The sequence below is a fragment of the Muntiacus reevesi genome, chromosome 19 (assembly GCF_963930625.1).
Source record: "Muntiacus reevesi chromosome 19, mMunRee1.1, whole genome shotgun sequence".
NCBI classification, from domain to species: domain Eukaryota; kingdom Metazoa; phylum Chordata; class Mammalia; order Artiodactyla; family Cervidae; genus Muntiacus; species Muntiacus reevesi.
Genome location: NC_089267.1, coordinates 30,494,269 through 30,511,893, shown reverse-complemented (window position 1 = coordinate 30,511,893; position 17,625 = coordinate 30,494,269). Strand labels below are relative to the sequence as shown.

At 37.8% G+C, this 17,625-nt stretch overlaps 1 protein-coding gene across 2 annotated transcripts in view; it reads right to left on the bottom strand.

Moving 5' to 3' along the window:
• CEP85L (centrosomal protein 85 like) overlaps nucleotides 1-16,197 on the bottom strand; it is a 129,304-nt gene extending 113,107 nt beyond the window's left edge. For both annotated transcript variants that reach the window (XM_065911690.1, XM_065911691.1), the window contains exon 1: nucleotides 15,789-16,197. In XM_065911690.1, the coding sequence (XP_065767762.1) occupies nucleotides 15,789-15,861 (73 nt within the window). In that variant the 5' untranslated portion in view covers nucleotides 15,862-16,197. The remainder of the gene's footprint in view (nucleotides 1-15,788) is intronic.
• Nucleotides 16,198-17,625: the final 1,428 nt, after the last annotated feature.

Genomic DNA, 17,625 nt, shown 5'->3' with positions numbered 1-17,625 from the left:
AATGACTATGGAAAAAACAAAGGCCTCAAATACAATCAGAAATGAAAAAGGAGACATTACTACTGCTCACATAGAAATACAAACGATTATAAGAAACTGCTATGAACAATCATAAGCCAACAAACTGGACAACTTAGAAAAAATGAATAAACTCCTAGAAACATACAACCCACCAAGACTAAACCATGAAGAAATAGAAAATCTGAGCAGACTGATTACTAGAGATCAATAATTGAAAATCTTTCAACAAAGATGTATTCAGGACCGAATCGTTTCATTGAGGAATCCTACCATTTAAATAATTAATACCAATTCTTCTCACACTCTTCAAAAAAATGGAAAGGGAGAGAACAACTCCAAGCTCTTTAAGAAACCATTGTTACCCTATACTGAAGACAGATGAAGAACACTACAAGAAAAGCACAGGCTATTATCCCGAATAACATAGATACAAATATCTTCAACAAAATAATAGCAAACCTAATTCAACAGTACATCAAAAGGGCCAAACACCATGGTCAAATGAGATTTATTTCAAAGATACAAGTATGGTTCAACGTGTGCAAATCAATAAAAGCGATATACCACATTAACAACATAAAGCACAGAAATCTATATAAATTCAACAGATGTAGGAAAAGTATTTCACAATATTAAATATCCTTTCAAGATAAAACTCTTAACAAATTAGATATAGTGGGAACATACTTCAGCACAATAAAAGCCATACATAACTACCCACAGTTAACATCATATTCAACAGTGAACAGTTGAGGAGCAAGATCAGGAACAAGACAACGATATTTACTCTCATCACTTTTACTTTAAATAAAGTACTGAAACTTCTAGCCAGAGCATTTTTACAATTATACAAGAAAAAGAAATAAAGGGCATCCAAATCAAAGGAAGAAGTAAAACTGTCTCTATTTGCACATGACATACTTCATACAGAAAACCACCAAAAAACCAAATCAGCAAATTCAATAAACTTACAGCATACAGAAATTAATACACAAAAATCAGTTGTGTTTCTATATACTAACAAACTACTGAAAAGAGAGATTAAGAAAACAATCTCGTAAGATAAAATGTAAATTGCTGCCAACTGTAGTAATGATGCTTTTAATAAAAGTGAGCCATGATATGCAAAAAAACAAAAAAGAAAAGAAAACAATCTCACTTAAAACTGCATCAAAAAGAACACTTAGAAGTAAATTAAACCAAGGAGGTAAAAGATCTGTACATCAAAAATTAGAATACATTGAGATGAAATAAAGTGAAGACAAAAGTAAGTGGAAAGATATTTCATGCTCATGAATCAGAAGAAAATTGCTAAAATGTTCATACTACCCCAAGCAATCCAGAATCAATGCAATCCTTATAAAAATTTCAAAGGCATTTTTTTACAGAAATATAGAAAAAAAAATCCTAAAACCACAAAACACTTTGAATAGCCAACTCAAACCTGAAAAAGAACAAAACTGGAGGCATCAAACTTCCTGATTTCAAACTATACTATAAACCTATACTAATCAAAACTACAGTATTCTCATTTAAAAAGATTCACAGATCAATGGAATGGAATAGAGAGCCCAGAAATAACCCCACGCATACACAGTGAATTAATTTACTACAAGGGACCTAAGAAAATACAAAGGGAAAGGACAGTCTATTCAATAAGTGGTGTTAGGAAAACTGGACAGCCACAGGCAAAAGAAAACTATTCCACTATCTTACACCATACACAAACATGAATTCAAAATGGATTAAAGACTTGAACATAAGACATAAAGCCATAAGACTCCTAGAATAAATATACAGATATGCTCCTTGACATCGGTCTTGCAATGATTTTTTGGATGCTGACATCCAAAAACAACAGCAAAAATAAATGAATGGAGGGCATTCCAGGTGGTGCTAGTGGTAAAGAACTTGTCTGCCAATGCAGGAGACGTAAGAGATGAGGGTTCAATCACTGGGTCGGGAAGATCCCCTGGAGGAGGGCATGGCAACCCACTCCAATATTCTTGCCTGGAGAATTTCATGGCAAGAGGAATCCTGGCAGAGGAGCCTGGCAGGCTACAGTCCATAAGGATGCACACAGTTGGATATGACTGAAGCAACTGAGCACAGCATGGCACAAACTAAAAAGCTTCTGAACAGTAAAGAAAATTTTAAAGAGAGAGAGAGAAGGAAAAAGAAAAAAAAGACAATCTACAGAATAGGAGAAAATATCTGCAAACCATATATCCAATAAGAGGTTAATAACACAAAACATATAAAGAACTTAAACAACTCAACAGCTAAAAACCATCCAAACAAACGATGATCTGAACAACATTTTTCCAAAGACACACACACACAACAGATTATACAGTAAGGAAATCCTGCCATGTGCAACAACACGGATGAACCTGGAGGGCATTATGCTAAGTGAAATGAGCCAGACAAAGAAAGACAAATAGCGCACAGTATAATAATACATGTGGAATTAAAAAACAAGAGTTGAACTCAAAGAGAGTTGAATGGTAGACGTCAGGGTCCAAGAGATGCGGAAACTGAGAGAGGCTGGTAGGGTACCTTTCAGTTATAAGATGACTAAGTCTTAGAATCTAATGTAGAATACAATGACTATAGTTAACAACACTGTATAAGTGAAACTTGCTAAGAGAATAAAACTTAAGTGTTCTCAACTGAAAAAAAAAAAAAGTAAATAGTGAGGTAATGAATATGTTAATCAACTCTAATCAGAATCCTTTCACAATGTACACATAAACCAAATCATCATGTTTTTACCTTAATACATTACAATTTTATTAATCAATTATATCTCAATAAAGCTAAAGAAAAAAAGAATCCAACATTTGGGAGAATGGGTCTTTAGAATGTTCTTTAAGCATTATTTCTCATAAGGAACTATTACAAATAAACCCAAAAAGGGAGAAAGGAACAGAATCCAGGCCATTAAAATAATGAAGATTGAAAAGTGTAAAATGCTTATATTATCAATCTAAGTAAGATATAAAATGCAATAAATGGGAAATTCACAAATAACCTCAGATTTCATATCTTCTAGGAATTCTCTGAACTCTTTTTTTTTTTTTTGCCTGTTTCTAGCCTAGCATTCACCATATCAAATTAAAGTTATCTGTGCAAGTATCTGTCCTCCTTCTAGACTGCAGTAATACTCACTAAGGGCAGGGACCAGTGTTCCAGACCTGACTCAGTGCTGCAGCCAGCATATATAGAGCAAAGGGTCAAACAAACAAAAAATGCCCAGAGCAACTGGAAAGAAGTACATCAAAATACTACTTGCAGTTTTTCCTAGATGGTAGGATTATTGGTAATTTGACTCTCATGCTTTGTATTATCACTTTAATAATCAGAAAAATAGGCTTTATTTTTTTAATGCTTAACCCCCACCACTAACAAACCAAATAATTTAGTTATTAAGTACCTCAGCGATTCTATACCTGTGATAAATAACTATTAATGAAAACCTTTAGAGAGATGTTTTCCTGGAAAGGGTACCCAACTTATAAGGCCTATTTTGGAACAAAATGGATACACTTTAACACGTAAATCAAAGTACCATAACTTTTTAAAAAATGTTCAAAAATTCAAAATTACATATTAATGTTCATAAAATGAATTAGATTTCTACATTTAAAAGGAAAAAAATTTCTCCAAATTCAAAATAAAGAATTTAGAACAGATTGGTTCTTTGTTTTGGTTGATAGCTACAAGTCTGTTTCAATAATACCACAATTAATTTAGTCCAGTAGGAGAAACAAATTATGAAGCTTTTTAAAGCTGTAGGAGAGTCTACCAGAGAAACACAGTAACTCAAACATTTTGACAAAAGACCGGTGCACTTTTCATAGCAAGGTATCCTCATCAAAAGAACTTTAGAAAAAGAAAGCATAAGTCCAATCACGTCAGACAAATCATTTGATCAGTCAGTGGGGAAAACATGTCCTACTCACAACAGCATCTTATTCCTTTAAATCAGTAAGGCATTTTAATTTACTTATGATAGTATCACAATGCTCTTATTTTTGCTAAACTTTTTCTTTTAAAGGAACAAGAGCTTCATTCAGATTTCCCAAAATGGCAGAAGTATCATGAAATGACCAAATTATCTATAGAAATTGATCTCCTCCAGGCTGCATTCACATTTGTCTTCTTTAAATATAGCTACAGTTTTTTTAAAGGACATGGTATTTTATATGCCTAGAACACTGGAGATAATTAACAAAATGTCATGATTAAAATAACATTCTAAGCTTTAATTCAGACTGAATGAATTCAACTTGAGAAGAATGACATGTTGTATCTCTAATCAACATAATCCAGAATCACAAAGCAGTCAGAACTAGACATGACATGAATACGCTTACCAACTGATATAAGGACAATTTTTTCACCCAATTGTTATAAGACTACACTACTAAAATGGGAGTTACTCAATTTCTAGATATGGGCACTTTAAAAATAACTTAAAATAAGGCTCAGTGATCTCTGAAATAAAATCTTACCTAGGTCCTATCATATTACAGTAACTGAATGACTATGTAGAATCTGCTCTCCCTGGAGAAAAGAGCACTTCTATAAGAACAGCAAGAATTCCCAAGACACCATGCATTGGGACTTCTCTTTGAAAGACAATATGCTACATTTTTAAACACCAATTTCAATTATTTTAAATAGAATACTAAATGCATTAAATATTAAATGTCCAGTATTTAAATACTAAATAGAATACTACATATTAACTTATTTAATAACTATTAAAATTTCTCACACTGGAAAAAACAGGAAGATGGACATCAAATGAATAAGTTATCTATTATATTTTATATTCTTTCTGAAGCTTCTTTTCTAAATTGGAAGCAAAAATTCACACAATATCATATCTTCCATAATATGCTAACATAACTAACTGCACTTAGAAGAACTAACCTTACTGAATTTTAAAAATGACAACACTAAGCCAAAAAAAGAAAAGTTGACAAAGCAGATTTATAGTTTTAAATAAAAAGCTGAATATATAATACAAACCATGAATACAAAGTACAGTGTTTTTTCTTAAATGCAGGTTATCACACATTCAGTGCACTGAGATCAACCCTTTTTAATAAAACAGAACGAAATGGAAAATATCAAAGCATATTTACCCTTATTTGACATAAGATAAACAAATCTCATGATATAACATCTCTGAAATGTTAACAAGTACAAAGTACTTCTGCACAAAGTTCAGAACAGTAGCCTTCAACTGTCCCATTCTATTATCAGTAGAAACCAAGTTGAAAAGAAATAAACCCAGGGAATACAACCAAAAACCTTCTTTTCCTTATCTCATATGTTTAATCAGTTTCTGAAACTCTTCAGTCCATTTTAGACATATTCACTGAACTAGATCCCTCCTCTCCTTCCCACTGTCACAGATTGCGTCTTTTGGCTCAACTGCTGCACAGACCTCCTGCTGGAGCGGCTGCCCAAGCCAGCCTCTACCCTACTATCAGAAAACACACTTACATCATTCTTTTGCTTACAAAGGTCTGTGGGTTCCTTGAGTTTTATTAAATAAAACTCAAAGTCCTTAACTTTGGCAAAGTTCTTCACCAACTGGCAACCTCATTTTCTAATACTTTACAACTCCTACCTCCCAGCTCCAGCTCCCAACACTCTGTAGCTGCACATACCTAACCACTGCCTCCAAAGAGATCAGGGCCTTTCTGACTCCAAGCTACTCTCCTCTCTCTCTTCTTTAAGACTCTCGATTCAGAATTAACTTGCTCTAAATGTTTTCTCGGATTCTTCCAGGGAGCATTAAAATAACTACTACTTTGTACTCTCCCAATGTATCATTTAAAATACCATAACAACATTTACTAATCTATATTAACTCATATTTATATGACTTTCTTCTTCCTCACCAAATAGGAACAGTGAAAAGCAACTTTTTTAGTCTCTAGCACAGAGCTGCACATTTAAGGCAGGGTCTCAATAAATGCAGTGTTATAACCACTGGGTAACCAATAAATGTTCCTAGTATAAAATAAAATTTTGGAAGGTTTATAATTAGATCTTAAAAATATTCTTTCTTTTAGAAGGATTAAAACAGGGCTGGGGGGTGGGTTGGTTGTCTAATTTAAAATCCAGGAAATTTTAAGCTATCCCTTGAGACAGTGTGCATTTAAGCATCTATTTAAAGTTCAGTAAATATTTTCCAAGGCAGCTAAAAAAAAATTTTTTTTTAAAACTAATAATTAAAAGTGATTTGAGGGGCTGTTGGCCAAAATTCCTAAAAAATGGGGGAAAACAATCTTCAATAAGCATCAAAGGCACTAAAAAGGTCACCAAAAAATTAAATAGAAGATTAAAACACAGAAAAATATCCACATTAATAGTAATCAGGAAAACAGAAACAGAAAATCTTGTACCCCACTGGAGAATACCTAAGTAAAGTAAAAAAACCTAATACCATAGAGGTATCTGTTATTCATCCCTCTCTTCTACTTCAATTCAGTACTGTTTATCTCTAGGGTAAATGACTCCAATTATCTTAATTTTTCTTTAATTATAGAATTAACAGTATAGCATAGTGGGAAAAAATGTGGACTATAAAACTAGATTGCCTGGGTTCAAGTTATGTAACACTCTTATAAGCAGTGAAATCTTGAGTAAGTCACTTAGCCAATCTGTGCCTCAGTTTCTTCATATGTAAAAAGAGGGGAAAAAATTATAGTATCTATCTTTTAGAGCTATTGTGATAACTGAATTAATATGCAAAGATATTTTTCAAAGGGCTAAACATAAAAACAGACACATAGATCAACGGAACAGAACAAAGAGCCCAGAAATAAATACCATTCAATAAATGGTATTGAGAAAACTGGACAACCACATACAAAAGAATGAAACTAGACTTTATCTAACACCACACATAAAAATCAACTCACTGGGTTAAAAAATGTAAGACTTGAAACCATAAAAGTCCTAGAAGAAAACACATAGGGTAATCTCCTTGACATCAGAATTGGCGACGATTTTTCTGGATTTGACATTAAAAGCAAAGGCAACAAAAATCAAAAATGAAAAGTATACTACATCAAACTAAACAGCTTCTGCACAGCAAAGTAAACCATCAACAAAATGAAAAGCCAATCTATTGAGTGGGAGAAAATATTTGCAAGCCATCGACCTGATAAGGGATTAATATCCAAAACAGAGAACTCACACAACTCAATAGGAAAAATAATAATAATAATAATTTGATTAAAAATTAGGAAAGGAACTAGACAAATATTTCTCTAAAGAAGACATACAATTGGCAACAGCTACATGAAAAGGTGATTCACATTACTAAGTAGCAGGGAAATGCAAATCAGAATCACTATCAGATCTTCATTCCTATTAGAATGGCTATTATCAAAAACATAATAACAAGTGTTTGCAAAAATGTGGAGAGAAGAGAAACCCTGTACACTATTAGTGGGCATGTAAACTGGTGCAGCCACCACAGGAAAGTATGGAGGCTCCCCATACTGAAACTAAAAGTAGAACTATCATATGATCCAGCAACCCACACTTCTGGGTATATATCCAAAGAAAACAAAATCAGTATCTCAAAGAGATATTAATATCTACATCCCTCACTCCACCCCCACCCTGTTCACTGCTGTATTATTTATAATAGCCAAAACATAGAAACTACTTAAGGGTCCATCAACAGATGAATGACTAAAGAAACTGTGTTTGTACAGAATGGAATATTATTCAGCCACAAAAAGAAGAAAATCCTGCCATTTGTTGCAAGGTGAATGGACCTTGAGAACATCACACTAAGTCAAATACCCAGAGAAAGAAATACCCAGAGAAATGCTGTATAATCTGATTTAGACACAGAATCAAAACAAAACTCATAAAGATAGGCAACAGACTGATGGCTTCCAGGAGCAGGGAGTGGGAGGGTGGGAGAAAAGGAAGAAGGTGATAAAAAAGCAGAAATTTCCAGGTATAAGATAAATAAGTTTGGGGATACAATGTACAGCTTTGTGACTATAGTTAACAATACCATACTGTATATTTGAAAGTTAATGAGAGTAAATCTTAAAAGTTCTCATCACAAGGGAAAAAAAACTATTAATATGTGTGATGATGGATGTTAACTAAGCTTACTATGGTAATAATTTTGCAATATATATATATTTCGCTATATTGTATACCTTAAACTAATACAATGTTACATATCAATTACATTTCAATCAAACTGGGGGGAAAAAATCCACCTCAGTCTAAGTTAATTGGCTTTCTTGCATTTAAGGATTTCAATAAATTGAAGTTTAAGTAATTAACAGCTAGCATTCTTTGCATTCTAAATATAAAAATGATATCTGGAAGTTATTAACTATTATTATTAAAACTATTATTAGTATTAGTACTAAAATTATTAATAAAACTAATTTTAAAAAACATTACCACCAAAGTTATAACACTATATAGTCTTCAAATGTGATTCTAAATTTTCTTATTTTCAATTTGAGTATAATAAGGAAGAGCTTTAAACTAGGTTGGTTGAAGCTGAGGTGAAAATTAACTCAATAAGGCCAAGATCAGATGAATAAATAAGTGGTTCACCTTTCACATAAAAAGTGTGAATCCAAACCAGTAACATTCTAATCATATAAGACAAGGAACTCAGGAGGGTTAAGTTAGCAATCAGTAATAGGTAGGACTATCTCTATGAAAAAAATCATGTGCTTGTTGATTTCATATGTGGACAGGTCACAGATATCCTATCTTATATTCTGGTTACATGAAATGCTATATTCAAAACAGTATTTTCGGATCTATTTGGAATGAAGGCCACATAATTAATTTAGTCTCTCAAAAAGCCTTTGTTTCTATCTATAGCCTGGAAAAAAAAGGTATGATTAAAAACTAGTATGAGGTTTTTTAATAAAACCACTATAAACAGGAGGGAGTATAACAAGTGGTACTCCAGAGGGGTTTACCTCTGTCTTTGAATGCAACTATTTCATAATATGAATTAATAGAGAAAATATTCTACATGGTAGCAAATTAAGTCCAAACTTAAGAAGGATCATCAGCACCCAGGAAGAAATAAAAGTCCCAGTAAAAATAAACACTGTTAAGTAAAGTTGTTAGACCTAATGAAAATTCATATAGTCATTGGTCTCCAATGAAAGCATAGTAAGCTCATTATTTCTCAATCAGCCTTTAATTTTCCAATACTTAAGAGCCAAAACTAAAACAGAACGTCAGTTTCAAAACACTCCAAAATAAAGTTTAGAGAAAATTTATAAAATAACATCCCCAAATTTAAAAACTTTATTTCCAGTCAAACTTCTCAGTACATTATTCTTAAAATGAGATAGGATGTTCAGAATTAATGAAAAAGCTTCAAAAAAGCGTCAGGAATGTCACGATAAAGCAATGTACATTGACTGTGATCAATAAACACACAATCTCTGCCTCTACACGACAGTAAAACCACCTCATAGACAACGTTAAACTTTACATGATATGTAGTCCATGTAGTCTATGAGGAGGTTTTTCATCCCATTCTTTCAGAAGGTTAGTTAAAAACGAGAGTTCACTTCAAAATTCTGAACTTTAGTACTGAAACAGCATCAATAAAGCAATGAAGACATCTACTATGTAAAGAGGGCATAAAACAAAGTTCCTGATCTTAAATCTACTCTCTTTAAAGTAATTTAAAATCTCTTTAAAGTAATTTAAAACTTTACCCAGTTCAGATGCCCTGGCAGAATCCTATAGTCAAGATTCAGCCACTGTTCAGTGTGAGGAGTCCCGGGTGACACTAGCCCTAGTTTCAAAACTGAATGTCCCAGGCAAACCCAAACAGCTGGTCACCCTAGCTTGATTAAGTGGTAAGGGCCAAGAAAGCAACCCAAACACCTTCTATGCACCAATCCTATAAATCCAATAAAACGGGCTGATGGGATTAGAGGATCTTTAATCCCTACTAGTCTAAAATTTCTAAATCTCTGAAACTAGGCCGTGGCACTGATCTAGTCTCTCTATCACATCTCACTTGGCCTCTTGGAAGCATGCGACTCTGACTCTTCCGAAGGTTAATTGCTGACCCTTCTGACTCCTTCCTTCGGTCTCCTCTCCTCTGGAACATTATACTCGCCAGGTTTCACTCCCACCTCACTGGTGGCGGCTCCTTCACAGTCTCTCTTTGGATGGATCTTCTTCCTCTACCTGACTAGAGAACGTTAACCTCAGCTGTCTTTTGGACACTCTACGTGATCGTGTTTAAACACCATGTTCAAACTCTCTACCTCCAGCCCTCCCACCTCCCCACTGAGATCCAGACTTCTATGGCCAACATCTCACCTGAACCTCTAAAACACATCTCAAACTCCATCCAGGCCTAAAACAGAACTCTTAATTCCACTTCCTTCCTCACCTTCCCCACCTTACAAAATGCCACTACCATCCATTACAATTACTGAAGCCCCCAGTAAGACTTCATCTTTGATTCCTCTTTGCTTCATTTGCCACCTCCAAACCATCAGTAAATCCTGTTAGCTCTATTTCTCAAGTATATTCCAACTCACTCTGTTCTCTCCAGCCCACTCTTACCACTCTAATCCAAACTATCATCTTTCACCCAATCACTGCAATGACCTATTAACCAGTTTCTCCACTATCAATCTTTTCCCCAACCCACCACAACTTCCTCCCCCCACAAAACAGCCAGGAGTGATCTATCAACACCAAGGATAGTGAGTGTCTACTTCATCTCCCCAGTACGTAGAACAAAAAACAAGGTCTGCCTTCCAGTAGCACTCAGTGTGGTAAGTAAAAGAATGAACAGTCATCTCCCTAACCATCCACAACTGCCTTCCCCTCACATAGAATAGAACCTAAAATTCTTACAAATTCTTACAGGACTCCCTCACTTCATATCCCTGGTCACTATGCTCCAGACTCACTGATATTCTTCAAACTCCCCAAGTTCATTTCCACCCTGGAGCTGTTTGTTTACCCTCTGCCTGAACACTCCTGCCTTCATGCGCCTGGCTCCTTCTCATCACTCAGGTCTCAGAGCAATGTTACCTCCTTAGAGAGGCCTTGTCTACCCAGATCCACCCATCCTGTATCATCTCACTCAGCTCCCTTTTCTTCACAGTACTTAACATTAGCTCAATTATCGTGTTGTTGGTTTACTTACAAACGGTTTCCTCCCTACTAGCACGTAAGTTCCCTTAGAGCTGGGGATTTTCTTGCTCAATGTTGTACTCCCAGAGGCCAGTACAATGCCTACCACACAATACATACTGAAAGGATGACTCACATTTACCAAGCAGTTATGCATGTGCCAAGCACTATACTAGGTATCGACAATGGATTTCTTTTAATTAAAGAAAAATAGAAAGTGCAAGTAAAATATTAGTATGAAGAGCAATTTGATGTTCTTTTATGTTCATCATCCCCATTCTTAAAATGACCTTATACAATAAATTCCACTCTGTAGAATATTATTTTGCCAGTGTAAATATACATATCCTTAAAGTAATAATAATAATTAGCATCTCATTATAGCTTTAGAAGTTATCTAAATGATTGCATTATTCACTTTTAATATAGAATTTGAGGGAACTAATTAAGATAAAATGCAGTAAAATCTGAGAGCCTTCATTTCATCTTCTCAGAGTACACCCGGACACATCTGATCCTGTTAGGAAACTTGAGACTGTAAAATACCTTCTGTTCTCAACATACAGAAACATTCACAACAGAGGCTGTCAACTCACCATTTATTGCCTGGCCTCAGATTAGTTTACCAGCTTCATCAAGCCAAGAAGCTATCAGTAATAATCAGGTTCATTTCACAAAAGTCATTACTAAAGCTGAGATTAACCACTCATCCCTGAAAGCCTATTATAAAAGAACATGCTCAACTGAGTTTAGGCAGAAGAGTTATGTTTCATTGGTATCATTGTACTTTTGGGTTCATTTAATTCAAAACCACAGAAAGCCTTAGTTTTTGACATAATCAAACCAGTTACTACCACCATCATTATGACATCACTAAACACTTATAGCCAGGCATCAACTAGGGAAAGGCAGTGAGGCACTGCAGGCTTGAGGCACTTGAACAAATGACACTTCTTCAGATCGTGTAAGTATTTTCTATAACATTTTAATTCTAGCATACTTTAAAACTGTCATATCCTACCTCCAAACGTTTTAAGGATTAAATATATTAATATTTTGAAAGTATGATTTATAAAAAGCAATAAATTCAATATAACTAAGTGCAAGTACTCAAACTATCACCATATCATACTAGATGTTTAACACCTAAGGGAAGTACATCCATCTTTCATCCAGCTTTGAAACTATTATACATTTTGAATAATGGAGTATTCTCAAATACACTCAACCAAATCATTAAAAAAGCATAACACATGTTCTACTTAAAATTAAGTTTTCTATATATTCAAACTGGATAACCCAAAAGGACCCATTGTATAGCTAATGGAACTCGACTCAGTGTTACGTGCCAGTCTGGACAGGAGGGGGGTTGGGGAAGAATGGATACATGTGTATGTATGGCTGAAACCCTTCGCTGTTCATCTGAAACTACCACAACATTGTTAATCAGCTATACCCCAAAGCAAAAAAAAAGTTGAAAGTTTGAAAAAAATAAAATAAAAGCAGGCAAAGGAAAATAAAATAAAATTAGCTTTCTAACCACACTTGCCAATCAAAAAGAGGGAGGGGGCACTTTTGCTTGATCTTTGCATGCGAATATAAGAAAATACTCATTTCATTTTCATTTATAACAGTTATCTTTGTAAAGCTGAAAAACTGCAGATAAAGCCAAGGCAAAATTAAATTCCACTAATTATTCCTACTTGTTTTAATTGCCATTACCTTAAAAAGAAAGTTTTCTCCAATTTTTTAGAACTGGTTCTATATTATCATTGGTTTTCTCTTTAGTCTAGTTTAGTTGTTGTTTACTTGTTGTGTCCAACTCTTTGCAACTCCATGGACTGTAGCCCATCAGGCTCCTCTGTCCATGGGATCTCCTAGGCAAGAACACTGGAGTGGGTTGCCATTTCTTTCTACAGGGGATCTTCTGGACCCAGGGATCGAACCTGTGTCTCCTATACTAGCAGGCAGATTAGTCTAGTTACATAACTGTATAAACAAACTAGTTTCTGGACATCTAGGATTAACCCCCATATTGAGACAAACTTATTTAAATACTAGAAATTATTTCTCTATCCCTGTCTTAATACTGGCCCTCAAAACCAAAATGATTGCTAATAAATTCAATCAGAAGACTGGTTCTGGTTCCACATGAACCAACTCAGAGGTCATTATTTTGACCTTCACCACCTGTTCCTTTGCTAAAGAAACCACACTTAAGTTTTACAAATGATGTATAAATTAAGCTACAAAAATAATTTTAAAGGTTTGCTTTACTTGAGAATAAACATAAATAATTACATTATTATTCTGTAAAAGTAATCTATTCTTAGCATACAGCTGAAGAAAAATTATATTGGAAAAACATGCCCTGACTTACCAAAGGTAAGATACTGTCAAAGATTAGATAAAATAAATATGTTGTAAAGATTTAGTGTTCGAATTTACTAAATTTGGATAGTATTTATAAAGCATCTTCTTCCACTATATTCTTTGCCACAGCAAAAGTTTAGAGACTGCAATATAACCTCCAAGTCCCTTCTTCAGTTTATTAACAATTTCTAAGCACTATGATGTTTTCTTCTCCATAAAAAGCAATGAAATAAATGGATACAATGCTTGGGTGATATTATACCTTCAAACATGTTATTATAACAAATAAATTTTAAGAGGTTAGTTTGCAAAGATATTACAGATGGCTTCTGACACGAACAGATAAATTGAAACCACTCCCTCCAGCCTCTGAGGATAATGAAGTGCCTTCTCACTGACTGAAGCTACTGTGATTCCAGAATTGTAAATACCCAATGAGAATCAGAAACTTCTCAACTCCTATCTCCTCCTCTTAGGAAAAATGATGATTATAGAGAAAATAATTTCCTACTTTTTTTTTAAACTAAACTCATGCCTAGCATTGCAGGATCAAATTTAAGAGAACAATTTCAAATCTCACTCTGAATTTGAAAGTTTATCTATGTTTAGACCTAATGTACACTATGCCACTACAGTTAACAATGTATTATTATATGCTTGAAACACGTTAAGAGGGTAAATCTTAAAGTTTTTTCACCAAACACATGATACACAAAAAAATTGTAACTATGAGGTGATGGACTGGTCAACTAATTTGACTGTGGAGATCATTTCACAATGCGTATATACACATGTATATACCAAAACCAAGTTGCACATATTAAGTATATTACAATTTCTAAATGTCAATTACACCCTCAATAAACCTGAGAAAATTATGTCTAAAAAAAAAAATCACATCACAAATTTCTAAAGTATCACAGAACTGCATTGTTTGAAATTTTAACAGAAATCTGAGTTTGTGTCTGATATTTTTTTAAATAGCAAAACTACTACCAACAAAAAAAAAAACTTCCAAACGCTTTTCTATTCTGTTTGCATATCGCCTTGAAAATGTATACCAAAATGTCAGTTACACAAGTAGAGCTCAAACATTTTGTGTGACAAGGTTACTTAACAGAGGAGTCCTAGAAGCACCTGGAGTTGCAGGAAAATTTTTGTGTGTGTACATATGGCGGCTTTTTCTGGATAAATGATCCATATAACTTGCAGCTTCTGGGGCGCGGGGAGGGGAGGTAGGTGGTTCAAAATACAATTAAGATTAAATTAAAGCGCCTGAAAAAAACAGCCAACGTGATGTAACTTGTCAATGTCAGATAACCAAGTCTTATTTTTTACATTCCTAATCAGGGGACGATTTATTCTAATTTGGTGGCTCCTACACAACTTTCAAGGGATGCAGGCATGAAATGGCTCTGCATTACAAAACAGTTCCCTTCACACACCCAACGCGGCAAACCCCAAATTTTCCCAGAAAAGGCCAGGAACAGGCAAACGGATTAACAGACCCTCTTGCTCAAAGATCGACTGGCTTTGGGAGGACGTGTCCTCCAGAGAGAACTGCTGGGCGGTGACCAGGTTTCAGTGAGGAGATGGACCCCTGGGCGGGCACCAGCAGGCGAGACATCCCCAGCCTCCTCCTACCCCAAAACGCGCCCTCCAGTAGGGTCTGCGGGCGCGGCTGCAGCAGATCCCGGCGGCTGCAGCAGATCCCGACGGCTGCAGCAGATTCCGGCGCCCGTGGCGCGCGCCGCGCCGCCGCCGCTGCAGCACGGTCGCAGCGACCTTCCCGCCCGGATCTCCGGGAGCCCCGCTACCCACGTCCCCACACCCCACCCGAGAAAAAAGGGAGGGGGACGCACAACAAAGCCCAATCTGAGGAGGCCCAAGCGAGCTGTAAGTTGGGGCGCCGGGGCTGAGGCCCGACGAGGAGCGGCCGGGACACCGAGCCGCGCCTGGCCGGCGCGCCGCGATGCCGGACGGATCCGGCAGGGGAGGCGGGCAGCCAGATGTCAGCCCGCCCGGCTGGGTGTCGGCAGCCGGGAGGAAACCGGGCTGGCGGGAGGGCGGGCGCGCGGCTAGGGGGAAGCCAGGCCGGAGGAGGGAGGGGAGCGGCGACGGCGGCGGGGTCCCCAGAGCGCCGCGGTCGGCCGCTACCCCCACCCCGGCCGGCGGCCTGTCCCGTTACTTACCCGCTGGGAAGCTGCGGGCTTCGCCGGGGCTGTCCCGGCCGCCGGCCTCCGGGGCCAGGAAGCGCCCCCACATCGCGGGCGGGAGTGCCGAGTGGGCCGGGGGCGCCCGATTCCCCACGCCCGTCTTCCGCTGCCTTTGCCTTCTGCTTCGGCGGCGGAAACTTGTGAGGAGCCTGGGCTGCGGCGGCACCCGCGAGGCGGGGCGAGCGAGTGGGCTGAGCAACGGCCGCTCAGCGACGGGAAGGGGACGCAGGGGCCGGATTCGCCGCGGCGGCGGCGGCGGCGGCTGCCATGGTCAGCCCAGCTGTGCTGAGGCCCGGGCCAGGGAAGCGGCGGCTCCGCGGTGGCGGCGGCTCGGTCCCCGGCCGAGCCCAGGCTGTGAGGCTCCAGACGAAGTTGCAGCTGCGGCTTCTCTCCACCCCCTCAGCTCCGGGAGCCGGAGCCGGGCAGGGGCGGGGCCTGGAGGGGGCGGGGCTTAGTGCGCTTACAAAAGGCGTGCACGGCGCGGGGCGGGGCCTGCGGGCCGTTCCAGGTGGGTACCATCAAACCCTTTTGCTCCGCAGTTGGCGAATAGTCAGTCCGACATACCTGCTGTATCCCACTTTTCCCATCCCAGCTCTCCGTGCGGTGAGGAAAGGGCGGAACTTGGCCCAGGGACTTGTCTTGGACTTGTCTTGAGGTTCCCTGCTCCGTTGGTTAATCCCTCAGGCCCTCCGGGGCGCCTTTCAGAAAAAGGCTTGGAAGACGGGCCGTCACATCAAGACTGCTTATGATAAAAGAGGGATGAGGGACTTCATCTCATTTGGGGTTGGAATTAACTTGTCATCATGCATTCTATAAGCATCATTTATTAATCATTATGGAGGATAATAAAGAGGTCATATTCCTCAATTTATAACCGAAATTGAGGAGGGGAGAAGGCACCAAAATATCTACAACACGGAGACCAGTGCAGAAAAAAGCAGGAAAAAAGACCCGAGGTAAATAAGTACCAGGGGGTTCAGGAAGGGGCTGTCAATTTTAATCTAGTAGCTTAGTGTTTCAGATAAGCAATCAGGAGTCAAAATGACACCAGAGTATGTAATGGGAGGGCAACTACACCTTCACGTTCCTCCTCTGCCTGGTCAGATTCCACCCTTCACCTGAACCCAGAGTGCAAGAGCAGGCATCCTGAGGAAGGACCAAAAGGTGCAGCATCCTTTTTATATCTTCCTTTTCATCGGCAATATTTATAACCCTTAAAATAGTGCATTTAATAAATACTGGTTGAGCACTGTAGAAGGAAGCGAGCTCTGGACCTGACTGATGAATCGGGTAAACCGGGAAGCAGGCTGCTAACCCTTAACAAGGTTTGACTATAGTGATGCTTTTTCCTGTTGTGGATGTTTGCTAACAAAGCCCTCATTGTTTGTATTCAGTTCAGTTAGTTCAGTCTCTCAGTCGTGTCCAACTCTTTGTGACTCCATGGACAGCAGCATGCCAGACTTCCCTGTCTTTCACCATCTTCCAGAGCTTGATCAAATTCGTGTCCATTGAGTTGGTGATGCCATCTGACCATCTCGTCCTCTGTCACCCCCTTTTCCTCCTACCTTCAATCTTTACCAGTATCAGGATCTTTTCTAATGAGTCAAAGTATTGGAGCTTCAGCATCAGTGCTTCCAATGAATACTCAGGACTGATTTCCTTTAGGATTGACTGGTTTGATCTCCTTGCAATCCAAGGGACTCTCAAGAGTCTTCTCCAACACCACAGTTCAAAAGCATCAATTCTTCAGTGCTCAGATTTCTTATAGTCCAACTCTCACATCCATACATGACTACTGGAAAAACCATAGCTT